We start from the raw sequence: 13,943 nt of genomic DNA, 5'->3' as shown, positions 1-13,943 counted from the left end.
ATAAAGGAGGGTGGCCAGGGTGTGGTCAGTTTCTCCCCCTCCCACCAACCCCAATCCCACCCCTGTGTAAAGGACTGCAGATTGACGCAGCTTCCCAATGGAGTGCAGGATTTCAGTGTGAAGAATTAGGAGACCGGGCACCCAGCAAGGACCAAACTCCACGTCCTTGTCTCCGAAGAGCAGCAGTGAACAGGTAGTGATGGTGGAGATAGTTTACCAGTCCCGTGAAGGGACCCAGGAAGGTCAGAGGAGCTTTAGGTGACTTTTGAAAACCAACAGGTGTATTTCCAAGTTAGAAACCCTTCACCCCTGAACACTCTTTCCTCCCAGCTTCTTCACATTTGGGGGGAGGGGAGGTATCCTAAATTCCTCCCTGGAGCTTGTGAGGGGTGGGGGCAATTTCCTTCCAATTTATAAGAAAGAGATCACAGGCAAGGTCTTTTGTTTTTGTGATGCTATGGGTCAAACCCAGGACCTCACACATGTCAGGCAATACTCTACCCCAGCCCGAAGAATAGACGTTTAACTACAGAACCGAGAGCTGGTGAGATGGCTCAGCAGATACGGGCTGATAAGCCTGAAGATCTGAGTTCCAGCCTGAAGATCTGAGTTCCATCCCTGGAACCCCCAGGCTCTCCAGGATCAATTAAAAGTTTTAAACACACAACATAATGAAAAATAGATTCAGGTGCACATGCTTGTAATCCTCGTACTTGGGATCCTGAGGCAGAATGGTTGTGGGTTCAAGGGCAGCTGGGTCTGTCTCAAGAGTCATCAAGACCTGTCTTAAATTTAACAAGAAAACGATGACAGCCTCTGTTCTTAAGGAACTTGTTTTAGTTGAGCGATAAGGTATAGAAACATAAAACCAAAAGTTGTAAAGAAGTTGTGCAAATAACAGCTCCTAGCTGTGTATCCAGTACTTGCTGTCCTGCTGGCAGGCAGGGATCCTGGGAAAGGGGAAGGAGCAGGAAGCTGGAACTTAGGGTACTGCCCTGGGGCCCAAGAGATCAAGGGGCAGTTCTGAAGCTCTGAAGACCGCCTGTGCGGTGCAGAGTCTGCAGCAGCTGGAGCGGTCCTGAATGAGAGCAGTAGGAAGAAGTGTAGGGTGGAGGGGAGTTGGGCAGAGTTTATCTGGGAAGGTTCCTAACGGAGCATGAGTCAAAGAGAAAATTACCATGAGACTAAGTTTGGTGGAGATAGGGGTTTCTTTCATTTGCATTTTGTTTCTATTCAATCTTCACGTTTTATGTATTTATATTAGTGTGAGGGACAGTGTGAACACATTTCTGCCACTTATAGGAGCCAGTCTCTCCTTCCACCAAAGGGGCCTAAGGATCGAACCCAGGTCACCAGGCTTGGCAGCGAGTGCCTTTACCCTCGGAGCCATCTCTCCAGCCCCTCAGTCTGTTTCTCTTTAAGGCTTTTCATTTTTATTTTATGTGTATGGATGCTTTGCCTGCGTGTCTATCTGTGCAATGCTTGTGTGCCCATTGCCTGCTGAGGTCAGAAGAGCGACCGGGGTCATAGATGGTTGGGGGCTGCCACGCAGTACTAGAAAACAAACCCCTGGTTCTCTAGAAGAGCGGCCAGTGCCCCTAACCACTGAGCCATCTCTCCAGCCCCCAGTTTGATTTTATTTTAAATGCAGGAGGAGGGCACACCTTCGCATTCTAGGTAACCATCACAGACTAAAACATTATTTTCTCTTTGAAAATAATTTTTATTATCATACATTAGTTGTAGCAATAATGGGTTTCATTATGACATTTTCATATGTGTTCAAAACGCACTTTAACCATGTTCATCCTCCCTATTATTCTCTCATCCCCTCCACTCCCTTAGAACCCTTTCCTCTTCCCTACTAGTCCTCCTGGGACTTTCCTGTGTGTGCGTTTGTGTGCATGCTTGTGTGGTATGTGTTTGTGTAGTGTATATGTGTAATCTATTGCTTGTGTGTGTTTGTGTTTGGTGTGTGTATTTGGTGTGTTTGTATGTAATATGCATATGTGTGCTTGTGTGTGGTATATGTATGTGTGTTTGTGTGGTTTGTGTGTGGTGTGTGTGTTTGTGTCATGTGTGTGGGTGGGTGTTGATCCAATGAATTTAACTAGGGTTACTTACAGGACCCCGGGAGGGGGCTATTTATAGGAACATGAGTGACTTACCAGAAGCCACATCACTGAAGAAAATGTTTCTTCCACCTCCTTAGTTAGCAATCCTCAAGGAAGGATGGGACCTTGTGAGCCTCCCTTCCTTATAAATGCTAACTCTTGAGGAGATTTTAAAATAAAATTGGAACCATAAATCGAATGTGGTGGCACACATCTTTAATCCCGACACTCAGGAGGCAGAGGCAGTCAGATCTCTGTGAGTTTGAGGCCAGCCTGGCTTACAGAGTGAGTTCCAGGACAGCCAGGACTACACAAAGAAACCCTGCCTCAGAACGACAAAAAATAAATAAAAAATAAGATGAAATTGGGGGGACTTTAAGGAACTACTGATCTATGCAAATATTGGGGTGCCGCATAGGGATTGTTTAGTTTTTGAGGTAGCCTAGCCAACTCTCTATGCATCTAGGGTGACCTGGAACTCCTCCCCCTATCCTTCAAGTACTGGGAACAAAGGCATTTGCCTCCTGGCAAGGGAGAGAGAGAATTCTTAAACTGGCCGTGAAAATGGCATGGGAACGAGAACTTTGAGCTGGGTCAAGGCCATGGAAGGTATTAATGTCTTTTATTGGATACGGTAGCTGTAACAGGCTCATAAAAGACTAACGAATTTTATACCTGTGCATACAGCTCAGCCAATCATGTGCAAGCCCGGAACAGTAGCCTGGGGGGTGAGAGGCCTGTGTCTCTGACAGCCGCCCTCCTCCCAGGTACCTGTGGCACTTCCTCTGTCCTTAAGTTCTGCAAGATGAGTCGCTTAGGTGCACTCACAGCTGTGGGATCCGGGCTTTCCCAGCTGCAGTTCTTAGACCCCAGATGAAGTTGCCTGGCTTTTACAGTGTCCGATCTTAAATTCTTTAGGAGGATGTGGAGAATGTGTGAAGTAGAAGACAAGAAAGAAAGAGGATGAGCCTGACCCTGCTGTCCCCAGTTCATCTTCTCGATCTGCTTCCATCACCTCTGCAAGTCCTCTTCCCAGGCAGAGCTCCTCTGGTCTCTAGTTATCCCCCCTGCAGAGTGCATCCCCTAGCTGCCCACCCCCATGCCCCATATCTCCACCCAAAGCCTCGTACAGCAGAGCCTCCAGTGATGTAAGAGGACTGAGCACAGACTCGGTGCAGGGTGTTCCCCTCACTCCTGCTTACTCTCTGACTATTTTACTATAGTACAAATTACATGGGATAAAGTGCCCACTTCGTAAGTGTACAGCCCAGTAAGCCTCTACAGATGTTTCTGATGGGTAATGTGGGGGTAAAGGGAGATTCCCTCTGTCCTTTGAAAGCTTGCTAGAATAAACTGAGGAACATTAAATGGGATAAAAAGTTGAACCCTGACATGGGTGAAATCACAAGGGTGTGATAATTTACCCAAACGACATCACTTGGAAGCTTAGATGTCTCTTTCTATAGAGGAGAAGTGAAGAGACACAGACAATTTTAAGAGCTTCTTAAGGGATTATCAGGAAGTATCTGGTTCTGGAGTTCAAATGGGCACAGGGACAGTTGCTATTCTGTGTGCGTTCTGGTCCCCAGTCTTTTGAGATGGACAGTGGGCTCCCTTTGTAATCTGGCCTTACTGCTGATAAGGGATTTCCACAGAGCTCTCTCTGTGTTCTTAGGGGAGAGGGGCAGGGAAGGGTTCAGGGAAGGCTGGGGGTTAGCTCAGTGACAGAACATGCATGTAGTATGGAGTGGGGATTGCCTTAACAAATCTCAAGGGCCAGCTGTGGAGCGTGAGGCAGAGTGACACACAGATGGACAATGCCCTGAGTTTGGTCCTTAGCACCAAGTGGGGAAACAGACAGGCAGACAAAAACAAAAGAGAAAGAAAAAAGGAAAGGGGTGAAGAGGGGAAGAGAGGGGAAAGGGAAGGGGAGAGTTGAAGGGAAAGGGAGAAGGGAGAAGAAAGGAAAGTACAGGCTACAGGGTCCTGATTTCAAACACTTTAAGACTTTTGCTTTCTGTTTAATTTGAATTGCTCAGCTTGCCAAAAAAAAAAAAAAGCAATATATTGGAGGTATCCTCTAAAAGTCAACAGCAACTTCTATTCAGATCAAACTATAAAATATTTTTATCATCCCAGACACTGGGCTGCTTCCAGTTATCAGGGTCATGGCCGTTGTGGCAGAGAAGCCAGCTGGTAGGTAGGGCAAGGCAGTTGGAATGCACCATCTGGAAAAATCACGAAGAGTTCCAGGTAACCTGGTTGGAGAAGTGAAATCCCCGTGTCCAGGTCACGTGTGAAATCCCTGCATCCAGATCCCATGTTGGAAGAACTAACAGGTGCAGAGCAGGAGGGTCATTCTGTGTGAGGCTTTGGGGAACAGCTAGCTACAAGAAGGACACTTCGGCTCAGTGGAAGACAGCCTACCCGAGAGCTGACTCACGATGGAAGCTGGTCTCCAGGAAGTGACCAGCAGGAGCTGAAAAGATGGCTCGGCAATTCAGAGCACTGGTTGTTCTTCCAGAGGACCCATATCAGATTCCCAGCACCCACACGGTGGCTCACAACCATCTGTAACTCCAGTTCCAGGTGATCTGACACTCTCTTCTGACCTCCACCGACACCAGGCATACACAAGGTGCACAGACATACATGCGGGCAAATCATACATAAAATAAATAAATCTTTTAAAAACATTAAAAATGAGAAGAAAGGGGCTGGAGAGACGGCTCAGTGGTTAAGAGCATTGCCTGCTCTTCCAAAGGTCCTGAGTTCAATTCCCAGCAACCACATGGTGGCTCACAACCATCTGTAAAGAGGTCTGGTGCCCTCTTCTGGCCTGCAGACATGCACACAGACAGAATATTGTATGCATAATAAATAAATAATTTAAAAAAATGAGAAGAAAATGGCAAGCAAAGTCTCCATCAGTAGAAGTGTCAGTCAGGAACAAGGCAATCACGCTATCACTGGGACAACGGGAGGAGGCAGGGGTCTGAACCCGAGGTCACCCTCCCCATTTCTGAGCTTCACTGCTCTAGAATGTTGCAGCAGTGGCTGAGAGGACTCAAAAGCTGGTGATTATGACATTTTTTTCTAAATGGTAACGTTGTACTTTATAACAAGTATTGCAAAGCCCACCCTTATTACCATTAAGTTAGTCCCTGCCATCACCCACACAGAGTGACTGAGACAGCGGGACACTTCCTGGAGCCTTCCTCTGATGAATATAGCCCAGGAAAGGACGTGTCCAGGACAGGATGGAACAGGTATGGGGTAGCATTTTGAGGCAGTGTGCCTGCAAGAGAAACTGATGGTCTCCACTTCATGCCAAGTCGCCATGGCGGTCACTCAGCCAAACGCTGTCTGGGAACTTTCAGTCCTGGTACCCCTAGATACAAGCGGGCAAGATGTATTTACCTCCACCACTATTAGAACACGTGGCAAGAAAGACACCGAAGAGCCTTACTGCTCTGCTCCTAGATTCTGGTACAGGCACATCCTAGCTCCATCAGAGGCGGGACCACACACAACCATCCAGGGTTACTGGGGTCTGCAGCAGGGTCCTGGAGCCTAAACAAGCCCCTCCACCCCGTGCAGACCTTTTCGAGAACGAAAACTCTGGAGGATTATCTCAGAATTACTCTAGAAGTCCTAGGGTTTCTGCCCTCCCTCACTGCACTGGGAAGAAATAGTCTTCCTGCATGTCACATCTGCTATCGGACAGGTGCCAGTGCTGGCCCTCCTATCCCCAAGTTTAGAGTGGAGAAGACCTAAGTTTCTAAGACTGGGGACACTCGCCTACCATGCTGTAGGCCTTAGAATCAATTCCAGAACCTAAAAGCAGCAAAACGATGGTCCAAGTGTCTAGGGGTGGGAAAGGGGGCTCCAAGGACAATATGCTAAACCCCTTGAGGTTACAAATGAAAGCCACAAGAAAACAATGTACACACGAGACTACTTTTTCTCTCGGGTGGGGTAGAGGGAGGCACTGGCAGATCCTCGAAGTCTACCTGCGGCACCCCCAGGATCAACTGAAGAGAATTCAGGTCTCCAAGAGGAAAGGCTGCAGTGTGGGGTTCGTGGAGCGTCTGGCGCTAGACGGCGGGTCGTGCCCGGATGGGTTCCAGCCCAGGTCCCCGGGGACTCGAGGCAAGGCGGGGCGAGGCAGGGCGGTCCCCGCGGCGGGACACGTGCGTCCACGGCGCCCCCGACCGCCGGGCGTCCCCGCGCTGGCCGAGGGCGGGGCAGCCGCTTGGCGCTCCCCTCCTCTCTTCTCCTCCTCCCGCCCGGCCTCCTGTCGACCGCCGCACTCGGCCCTGGGCTCGCTGCGAGCAGCCGGCCGAGTCATGGGCTGCGACGGCCGGGTGTCGGGGCTGCTCCGCCGCAACCTGCAGCCCACGCTCACCTACTGGAGCGTCTTCTTCAGCTTCGGCCTGTGCATCGCCTTCCTGGGGCCCACGCTGCTGGACCTCCGCTGCCAAACGCACAGCTCGCTGCCCCAGATCTCCTGGGTCTTCTTCTCACAGCAGCTCTGCCTCCTGCTGGGCAGCGCCCTCGGGGGCGTCTTCAAAAGGACGTGAGTGTCGCGCCCGCGCGCCCCTCCACTTCCCCGCACCTACGACCACCTGCCCTGCTGGGCTGGGTCTTAGCCCAGGGGCTGCCTCCCTCCCCCACCACAAGCTCTCCCGGAAAACTCTCCCGGGACTGAAGGTGACTTCTGGGCTATGTATTTGCCTTCACTCACCCCTGAGAGAGCTTAAAACCGTTCCGCCCTCGCTCTCCGTGCCCACCAGCCAAGAAGTGATGGAATGTACAGAAATGCGTAGGACCCTTATTTCGCTGCTCCTCTTGAGGTTTTGTAGCCCCAGCACTGGAGGTGGAATTGGAACTGAGATGGGAAGACAGTTGGTGATGCCAGTTCAGGGAGCAGTTCTCGGTGACAGGACTGGCCTGTGGGTTTGAACAGGCACCCATTGTTGGCTCTACTAATAGTAGCTCCGCATCAGTTGGCACAGGTGGTAAGCTCCTGGGGTCTCCTGAGGGAGCCAGCGCTGGTCTGCGGAGGTTGAGCCCTTGGGCCTCTGAGACTGTATAGTGAAAGCCAGGTAGAGAAATAAAAAGCTTCTCATCCATCCTCTATCTCTGGTGCCCAGGGTCCCCCCTCTCTACCCCTCTACCTTGTTACTCCTCCCTGGCCTCTGCCAGGACAGGGCTCTGATCTCTCTCTGGCACTCGGAATGACACCCTTTGGGTGCTACGCAGAGTGTTATTCTCCTGGCTAACTGTATAGGAGTCCCTCTTCCAGAAGGGCAGCAGCCTTCCTTCTCTGTTCAGTCAGGAACAGAGAGAGACCTAGAGCTGAGGCTGCTATGTGGTCCTCCAAATTCCACCTGGACCATAAAACCACGGTTGGGAGGTCTATCGCAAAATAAGTAATTAAAATATCCGGGTGTAGAGACCATTCTGGGCCTGAAGGCTCTAAGTGCTTAATCCTCCAGCTGTGTGTGCAGCAGCGGTGGGAAGATGCAGTACAGATGTCCACAGAAAGTGGACCCCAGTCAAAGCAATCCAGAGCCTGCCATACCTCAGAATTGGAAAGTGACGATTTTCATTTCCCCCATATTCTCTTGCAAATGCAAGAATTTTCCAAAGCAAGTCTTGTACCTATCAGTGGTTTTTGTTGTTGTTGTTGTTTTATTTTGTTTTGTTTTTTGTTGTTGCTTTTTGATTTTTTTTGGGTTTTTTTTTTTTTGTGGGTTTGGGATAGGGTCAGATATACAGGAATTTTAAAGACCTGTTCAACCTAGAAAATTAATGAAGAGAAAGAGGGAATATCTCTGACTGTCAGAGGAGGGGAGTCTGTCGTTGTGTGGGGGTGCTGGGCATGAAACCCATGGATGCATGTGTGTCAGGCAAGCTCCCTGCTGCTGGGCCGCACTCCTAATCCTCACGGATGTGACTTGGAGAAGCTCTCCTTCCTAGGACTTTTTAGGAACACATGTAGTGCAAACAGGAAGGCGAATGAGGATCATTCTAAGCCTGTCTTTCTGAAATGGGAAGACATACACACTCAACTGGGCCACCTCTCCCTGGCTTTGCTCCTGTCTCTAGGTTCCTTATCCACCAGGACTCGGAATAGGCAAGAGAGAGAGAGCCCTGCAGCAGGAAACCACGGCCATGTCAACAATAGTTACTAAACCATTGTGCAGAAGGCCTGTGCCAGGGCTATTCTTAGTTCTTGTATCAACCTATTTCATTTTCACTACAGCCCTGCAAAGTAATAATATTGTCTCTGTTTTATACACGAGGAAGTAGAGGCATAGAGTGGTTATGAAATTCACCTAGGTGTGGTAATCCCAGCTCTCCAGAGGCTGAGTCAGGAGAACCTTGAGTTGAAGGCCAGCCTGGGCTACATAGCAAGACCTTGTCTCAAGCAGCCAAAACAAAAAACAAAGGAAAAAGGAAAAGGGAAGAAAGAAAGAAAGAAAGAAAGAGAAGGAAGGAAGGAAGGGAGGGAGGGAAAGGAAGGGGGACTTTGTCCCACATTGCACAGTTCCAGGGTTTGCATGTGGGCGTTTGTCCATAGTCCCAGGTGCCTTGGAAGGGGCTCCCGCTCTGTTGTGACTGCTCCGTTGCTAAGGTCTGTGCAGGAGATGGAGATGCATAGATATCCTGTTGGTCTTCATGAGCTGAGTTTTCTTGAGCTCTGACAGTCCCTGGGAAGGTAGTGTGGACCTCTGGGCTCTTCCAGAGCCAGGCAGGGCTCTCGGGGTTAGCCTTTAAATTCTAAGTCTCGGCCCTCACAGCTTCAAGACCAAGAACTGTTTTCTTTGGTACAGAGCAAAGCAGGGTTCTGGTGGGGAAGAGGTGGAAATTCTGGGTGTCTGCAATGATGGCCCCCACCTGGCTAAGTCTGAGCAGTCTCCCCATTCCCACCCCGGAAGTGAACAGAAGCCCAGCCAATCCTGACGTGGCCTCTAAAGTGGGGAGCACAACCTCCCCGTCTGTTGAAATGCTAATGTCCCTGCAAGGAAGTGCTTTTCAGCTTAAGTGATTACCAGTCAGTGCGCCAGGCTGGCACTCAGAATGGGGGATTGCCTTAACCAATCTCAGGGGCCAGCTGTAGAGAGGGGGGCGGGAGAGACACACAGATGCTTTGCTTTAGGGTTGTGCTTAGATCCTATCTCCTGCCTAATCTGAGGGCCCTGGGCCACAGGGAGCCTTCTAGATGCCTCTGTAGGGCAAGTGTTGGAGTGGGACCCCAGGGCAACCCAGCCTTCCTCCGCTCCCCTTAGCAGAGACAAAGGGCTTGGCCTTTAAAGAAGGCCATCTGCAGGGCCAGCAGAGGAGGAACAGCCACTGGATCCTGAACTGGAGCCTCCCTAGGAAAATCTTGTTGAGCGCAAAGAGGAAATCTAGAGAAGAGACATAGAAAGCCACGTGACTGGCAGGCTGAGGAGGCATGTGATTGACAGGACAGATAAGGGGTATTTAGACAAAAGGGTTTTTTTCTAGTTTTGTGGTACCTGTCTAATCACCCCGGTCAGCTGGGAAACCCCCTTATCTCAGGACATCAGTAGATTGACAATCTAAAATCGCCAGCATCTCCTTGGCTTCTCCCCTGCACTAAGTGGTCGAGGGCTGGATAGCTACACATGCCAATTGTCACCTTCCTTATCTATCTTTTTAAATCTTAAGTCCCTCTTATCATCAAGTCTCCTGCTGCCTAGACCCAGCTAAAAAATCCCTCCTGCAAACCCTTAGAGCTAACTGAGTCTTCACACCTTCCTCATAGCCAGCTCCAAGTCCACTTGCATCTCGAGTCACTGGCCCCTTGCAGACCCTGGACCGCAACACCTCCAGTTCCCCTCTCTGGGCTGGGCTCTGACTGACATCACTTCCAGAAGCCTCTGTTTTTCCCGTCAACAGCTTGTCCACCATGTGCCAGAGTCCTACTGGGAGTTCAGCACCAGAAAGGTTCTTGTGTAAAAACATCTGAAAGCCAGGCATAGGGGTGTAAGCCTGTAGTCCCAGTCCGTGGGAGACGGAGACAGGAGGATGGAGATTCATAGCTATCCTTCACTACATAAGGCCTCTAAGGCCAGCCTAGACTACCTGAGAACCTGTCTCAATCAAAATAAGACAAGCAAAGCTTCAGCATGGAGTTAGCATGAAACCGACAGTTCTGCTCCTCAGTCTACGCTCAAGAGAAGGGAAAACATTTGCCCACACCAAAATGTGTGCCTGGATGTGCACATTACTCGTCATAAATAAGTGGAAATAACCAGATTTTCACAAGTAGGCGATCAGGTAAATGAAACGATGCATAAAAAAGGGGCAGGCAAGCCTATGGGGCTGTCTTTACAAGGGTGTCCGATACAGCAAAAGAACCTGCCTCTTGAGAAACAGGTCAGGTATGTCAGGAACTGGGGGAGAGGTGTCTGGGCAGACAGACCTAAGGTTTGGCTCTAAGGCACTTCGCAAATGTTCAGCACCCAGAGAGACACTGGGGCAGGGTGCAGCCACAGCCTGGGTCAAACAGGGCAGTCCTGCCTCCCCAACATGGGGCCATGAACATCCATACGGAGGCTTGAGGTGACTGCGGTATAGGGAGCCCTTCTTGCCCCCACCAGCCTGGCTTCAGAGAAAATTGCCAACTGATCCTAGTTCCTGAAAGGACTTTCTTTCCCTCAAGTAGGTAGGTGAGGCTTCTCCTGGGACTCCCACCAATCTGTCCCCATCCCTTCCCTGGGTCTTCTATAGAAAGAGATGGGTCCATTGGAACTGGGAAAAAAAAGAGGCCCCGAGCATCTTGCCACGGAGAGGGAGTTCCTGAGGAGAACAGCAGTATCCCAGACCCTGGGGTGACTCCAGCAGCGTGGAATGAGGCCTCCGCAGAGTTCTCCCCAGCTGCAGACGGAGAGCAGGAGTGGCCCTGCCTGTCTTTTCACGGCACCAGGTGCCCAAGGCAGGGACACACCAAGGTGGTCACATGTACACCTGGCAACCAGTGCTGAGAGGGGTTAGAGCAGCTCACTCAAGGTCACAGAGCCAAGTGGCCCAGCAGGCAATCTCAGCCAACTTGAAGGAGGATGCTGGCCCCTCCTTCTCTCCACTCCCATTTACGGCTTCCTGTGAAGTCATTAATAAGTAACTTGACCATTTATCAGGCTTTCTGGCATATGTTTCTTAGGCCCTGGAGGAAAGAGATTCATTTAACATTCATGTCTGAGTTCCAGTGGAGGGCAGGTCAGTGGCGCTCTGCTGGATGTTGGCCTCAGTTGGGCGTCAAGCCCCTGGGATCAGTTCCACACTACTGCCTTCCCATCTAGACCTCAGCTTCCTGGTCTGTAAGGTGAGAAGGTCCCTAGGTGCTAGCTGAGCTGCTCTCACTGGTACACACCGTGTGGCCAGGAGGTGGGCTCTTGGGGCATTCCCGGATCGGCCTACAAGGATCACTCACGAGAAAGGAGAGGAAGACACCTAGAGCTGGCACTGGTCCCGGCCTTCTTCTCGCTGGCACATATCCTGGGCCCTGCTGAGGAAGCCCAGCGCTGCAAGGAGGGATGAGAACTGGAGAGGGAACCACATGAGGCCTTAAGATGGAGCACTTAGCTATCCTCAGTTAGAGGGGAGGAAACCGAGGCTCAAGAGGAGAGAGGTAGTGACTTGCCACGGGTCAAACTTTGGGCAAAATCAGAGGGGAGCCTCGAACCAAGTGTTTTCATCACACAGTCTACTGTATCTTTGATGTCAAAATCTTTTTAACATTACTCTGTAATCTCCAGTTACCCACCTTCCTGAAAGGGATTTAAAATCGGCAGTGCATATACTTTAGCCTGGCCCTGGGAGCCACGCTCCATTCTGAAGGATTTCTGGAATGTCTACTCGCAGCCGCTGCAACACCTGCAAGACTGAACGGCTGGTCTACTCTCAGGACAAATGTGTGGGTCAGCCTTCCAGACTCTGGTAGCCAGCTTAGACTCCAACTACAGCCCAAGTCCTGGCAGGAGACAGAGGGAAGGGATTTTCCATTTCCGCTTCCTCCTAGCCTGGGTTCACTCATGAGTCAAATGGGCACAGGCGTGAGGTCCACCTCCCAGTATGCTCAGCTCACGTGTACTAAAAGTCTGTACCACTGTGGATGAATGTCGGTGGCTTCTGCACACATGGCAACACCAGGCCTTACCCTTCCTCCCCTTCCCTACCTCCCCGTGGTTTCTTCTGTCACAGCTTGTTGGTCTTAGATTCCATGCCCTCAGGGTTTTGCGAGAAGCCTGAGGGCTGTCCTGGACCACTTCCACACAAGCTGTACCCCAGGACACCTGATAGACACACACTAGACACACAGTATGGCCACTCCTCCAGGTCTCATCCAATTGTTTGGTTTCTTTTGCATTTTTGATAAATGGTCTCGCTGTGTAGCCCAGGCTGTGCTGAACTCTCTGTCTTCCTCCTTCTACCTCAGAGTGCTAGGAGAGCTGCCATACATAATGGGTTAATTCCTCAGAGAGTATTTGTACTTGGCCTGTGAGTGAGGTCATGGTAATGGGTCGGTGAAGGTACATATAGAAGTGACTCTTGCTATTCCCAAAGTTGGTCTGCAAGAGGTTGCCTGCCTGTCTTAGACAAGGAAAGAAAGTGTGGAAGGAGATAGAGAGGGTGGAAAGTTAAGGTCTACCATTTTCGTCAGGCCTGTGTGCATAGGCATCCCCTCTGAACTGGGTTCGGAGGAAGAGGCCAGTGAGATGTGGTATCACAGAGCAGGAAGCAGGAACACAAGCAAGCACTGGAGTAAGGTTAGCTGGGTGGTCAGGGCTGGGGACTGTCAGAGCAGGGACCAAGGGACAGCTGTAAGACTGCAGCCACGTTGTAGCCACCTTCCCTCTACCCTCTTCAGTCGGGCCTTGAAGCAAGTCTACCCCCAGGTTCTGAGTGGGAACAGACAGGGGTCATGAACAGTGATCTCCTCAGCAGATCAGCCTGGAAATGAGAAAATAACAAAATAATGAACCGCTGCTATCAACAGAACTCCTCTGATAAAGGCTTTAATCGGATGCAAGGAGATGAGGTGGCTGAGTGCCCGGGAGACCAGAGTTGAGTGCTGGCGAAAAACAGTCTGCTCCACCTCTGGGGGTCCCCTCTGCCCTTCCAGTGTTCTGGAATCACCCCTCTCCCTTTTCATAATCTGAGGACATTCTTCCACAGCCTCCAGAACCTTCTTGCTGCCCAAGCTCTTCCCCCAACCCAGCCTATAGAGTGGTCCTAAACACACAAGCCTGATCCTGTCGCTAGGCACTTGGTTCTCCCTGCTAAAAGGATCTTGACATCCATCTCTCATGGGGATAGCCCTCCGCATGTTCTGATGTCTGTCTAAACCAGGAACTGCTCACACTGGTCTCCGTGGGGATAGCCCCTGACCTCTGTCCTTGAAGAGGCATACTGAATAAACCAGATTCTGTGCTGTAGCTTTGCTCCTGGCAGCTTGGCTCTGCCTGGAAAGACAGCCCTTGTCAATTCCTGTGTGAAGGGTACACGTAGCTTACCTGGCCCTACTCTTGCCCAGCTGAGGACTTCCAGGCTCAGGCTCATCCTGGGTCCCCAACCCTTATCTGTAGATGTCCCTTGAAGATGCTCAAAGGAGCCTCCCTGGGGGGGACAGGAATATTGTCTCACAGAATTGCTTAAAGTGGATAATTTAAGGTTTTGGCAACATAACGTAGTAGCTTGAGCTTAGTGAGCACCAGGATGACATCCGGAGTACTCGTGGCAGCCATGAGAAGCTATTGCTGCACTTAGGACGCGCTTACTCATGCACCTGCCTGC

The 13,943-nt window shown here is 50.6% G+C and overlaps 1 protein-coding gene across 2 annotated transcripts in view; it reads left to right on the top strand.

The window, feature by feature from the left end:
• Window positions 1-6,347: 6,347 nt before the first annotated feature.
• Window positions 6,348-13,943, top strand: part of Mfsd4a (major facilitator superfamily domain containing 4A) — a 36,615-nt gene continuing 29,019 nt past the window's right edge. The window contains exon 1 of one of the 2 annotated variants that reach the window (XM_041647060.1): window positions 6,348-6,693. In XM_041647060.1, the coding sequence (XP_041502994.1) occupies window positions 6,464-6,693 (230 nt within the window). In that variant the 5' untranslated portion in view covers window positions 6,348-6,463. The remainder of the gene's footprint in view (window positions 6,694-13,943) is intronic. The other variant, XM_041647064.1, reaches the window with a different exon arrangement.

This window comes from Microtus oregoni, unplaced genomic scaffold (genome assembly GCF_018167655.1).
Source record: "Microtus oregoni isolate MIOR12 unplaced genomic scaffold, Mior012 000003F_ref0000135, whole genome shotgun sequence".
Lineage (NCBI taxonomy): Eukaryota > Metazoa > Chordata > Mammalia > Rodentia > Cricetidae > Microtus > Microtus oregoni.
The sequence above is the reverse complement of the archived record's forward strand: the minus strand, read 5'-3'. Positions and strand labels throughout refer to the sequence as shown.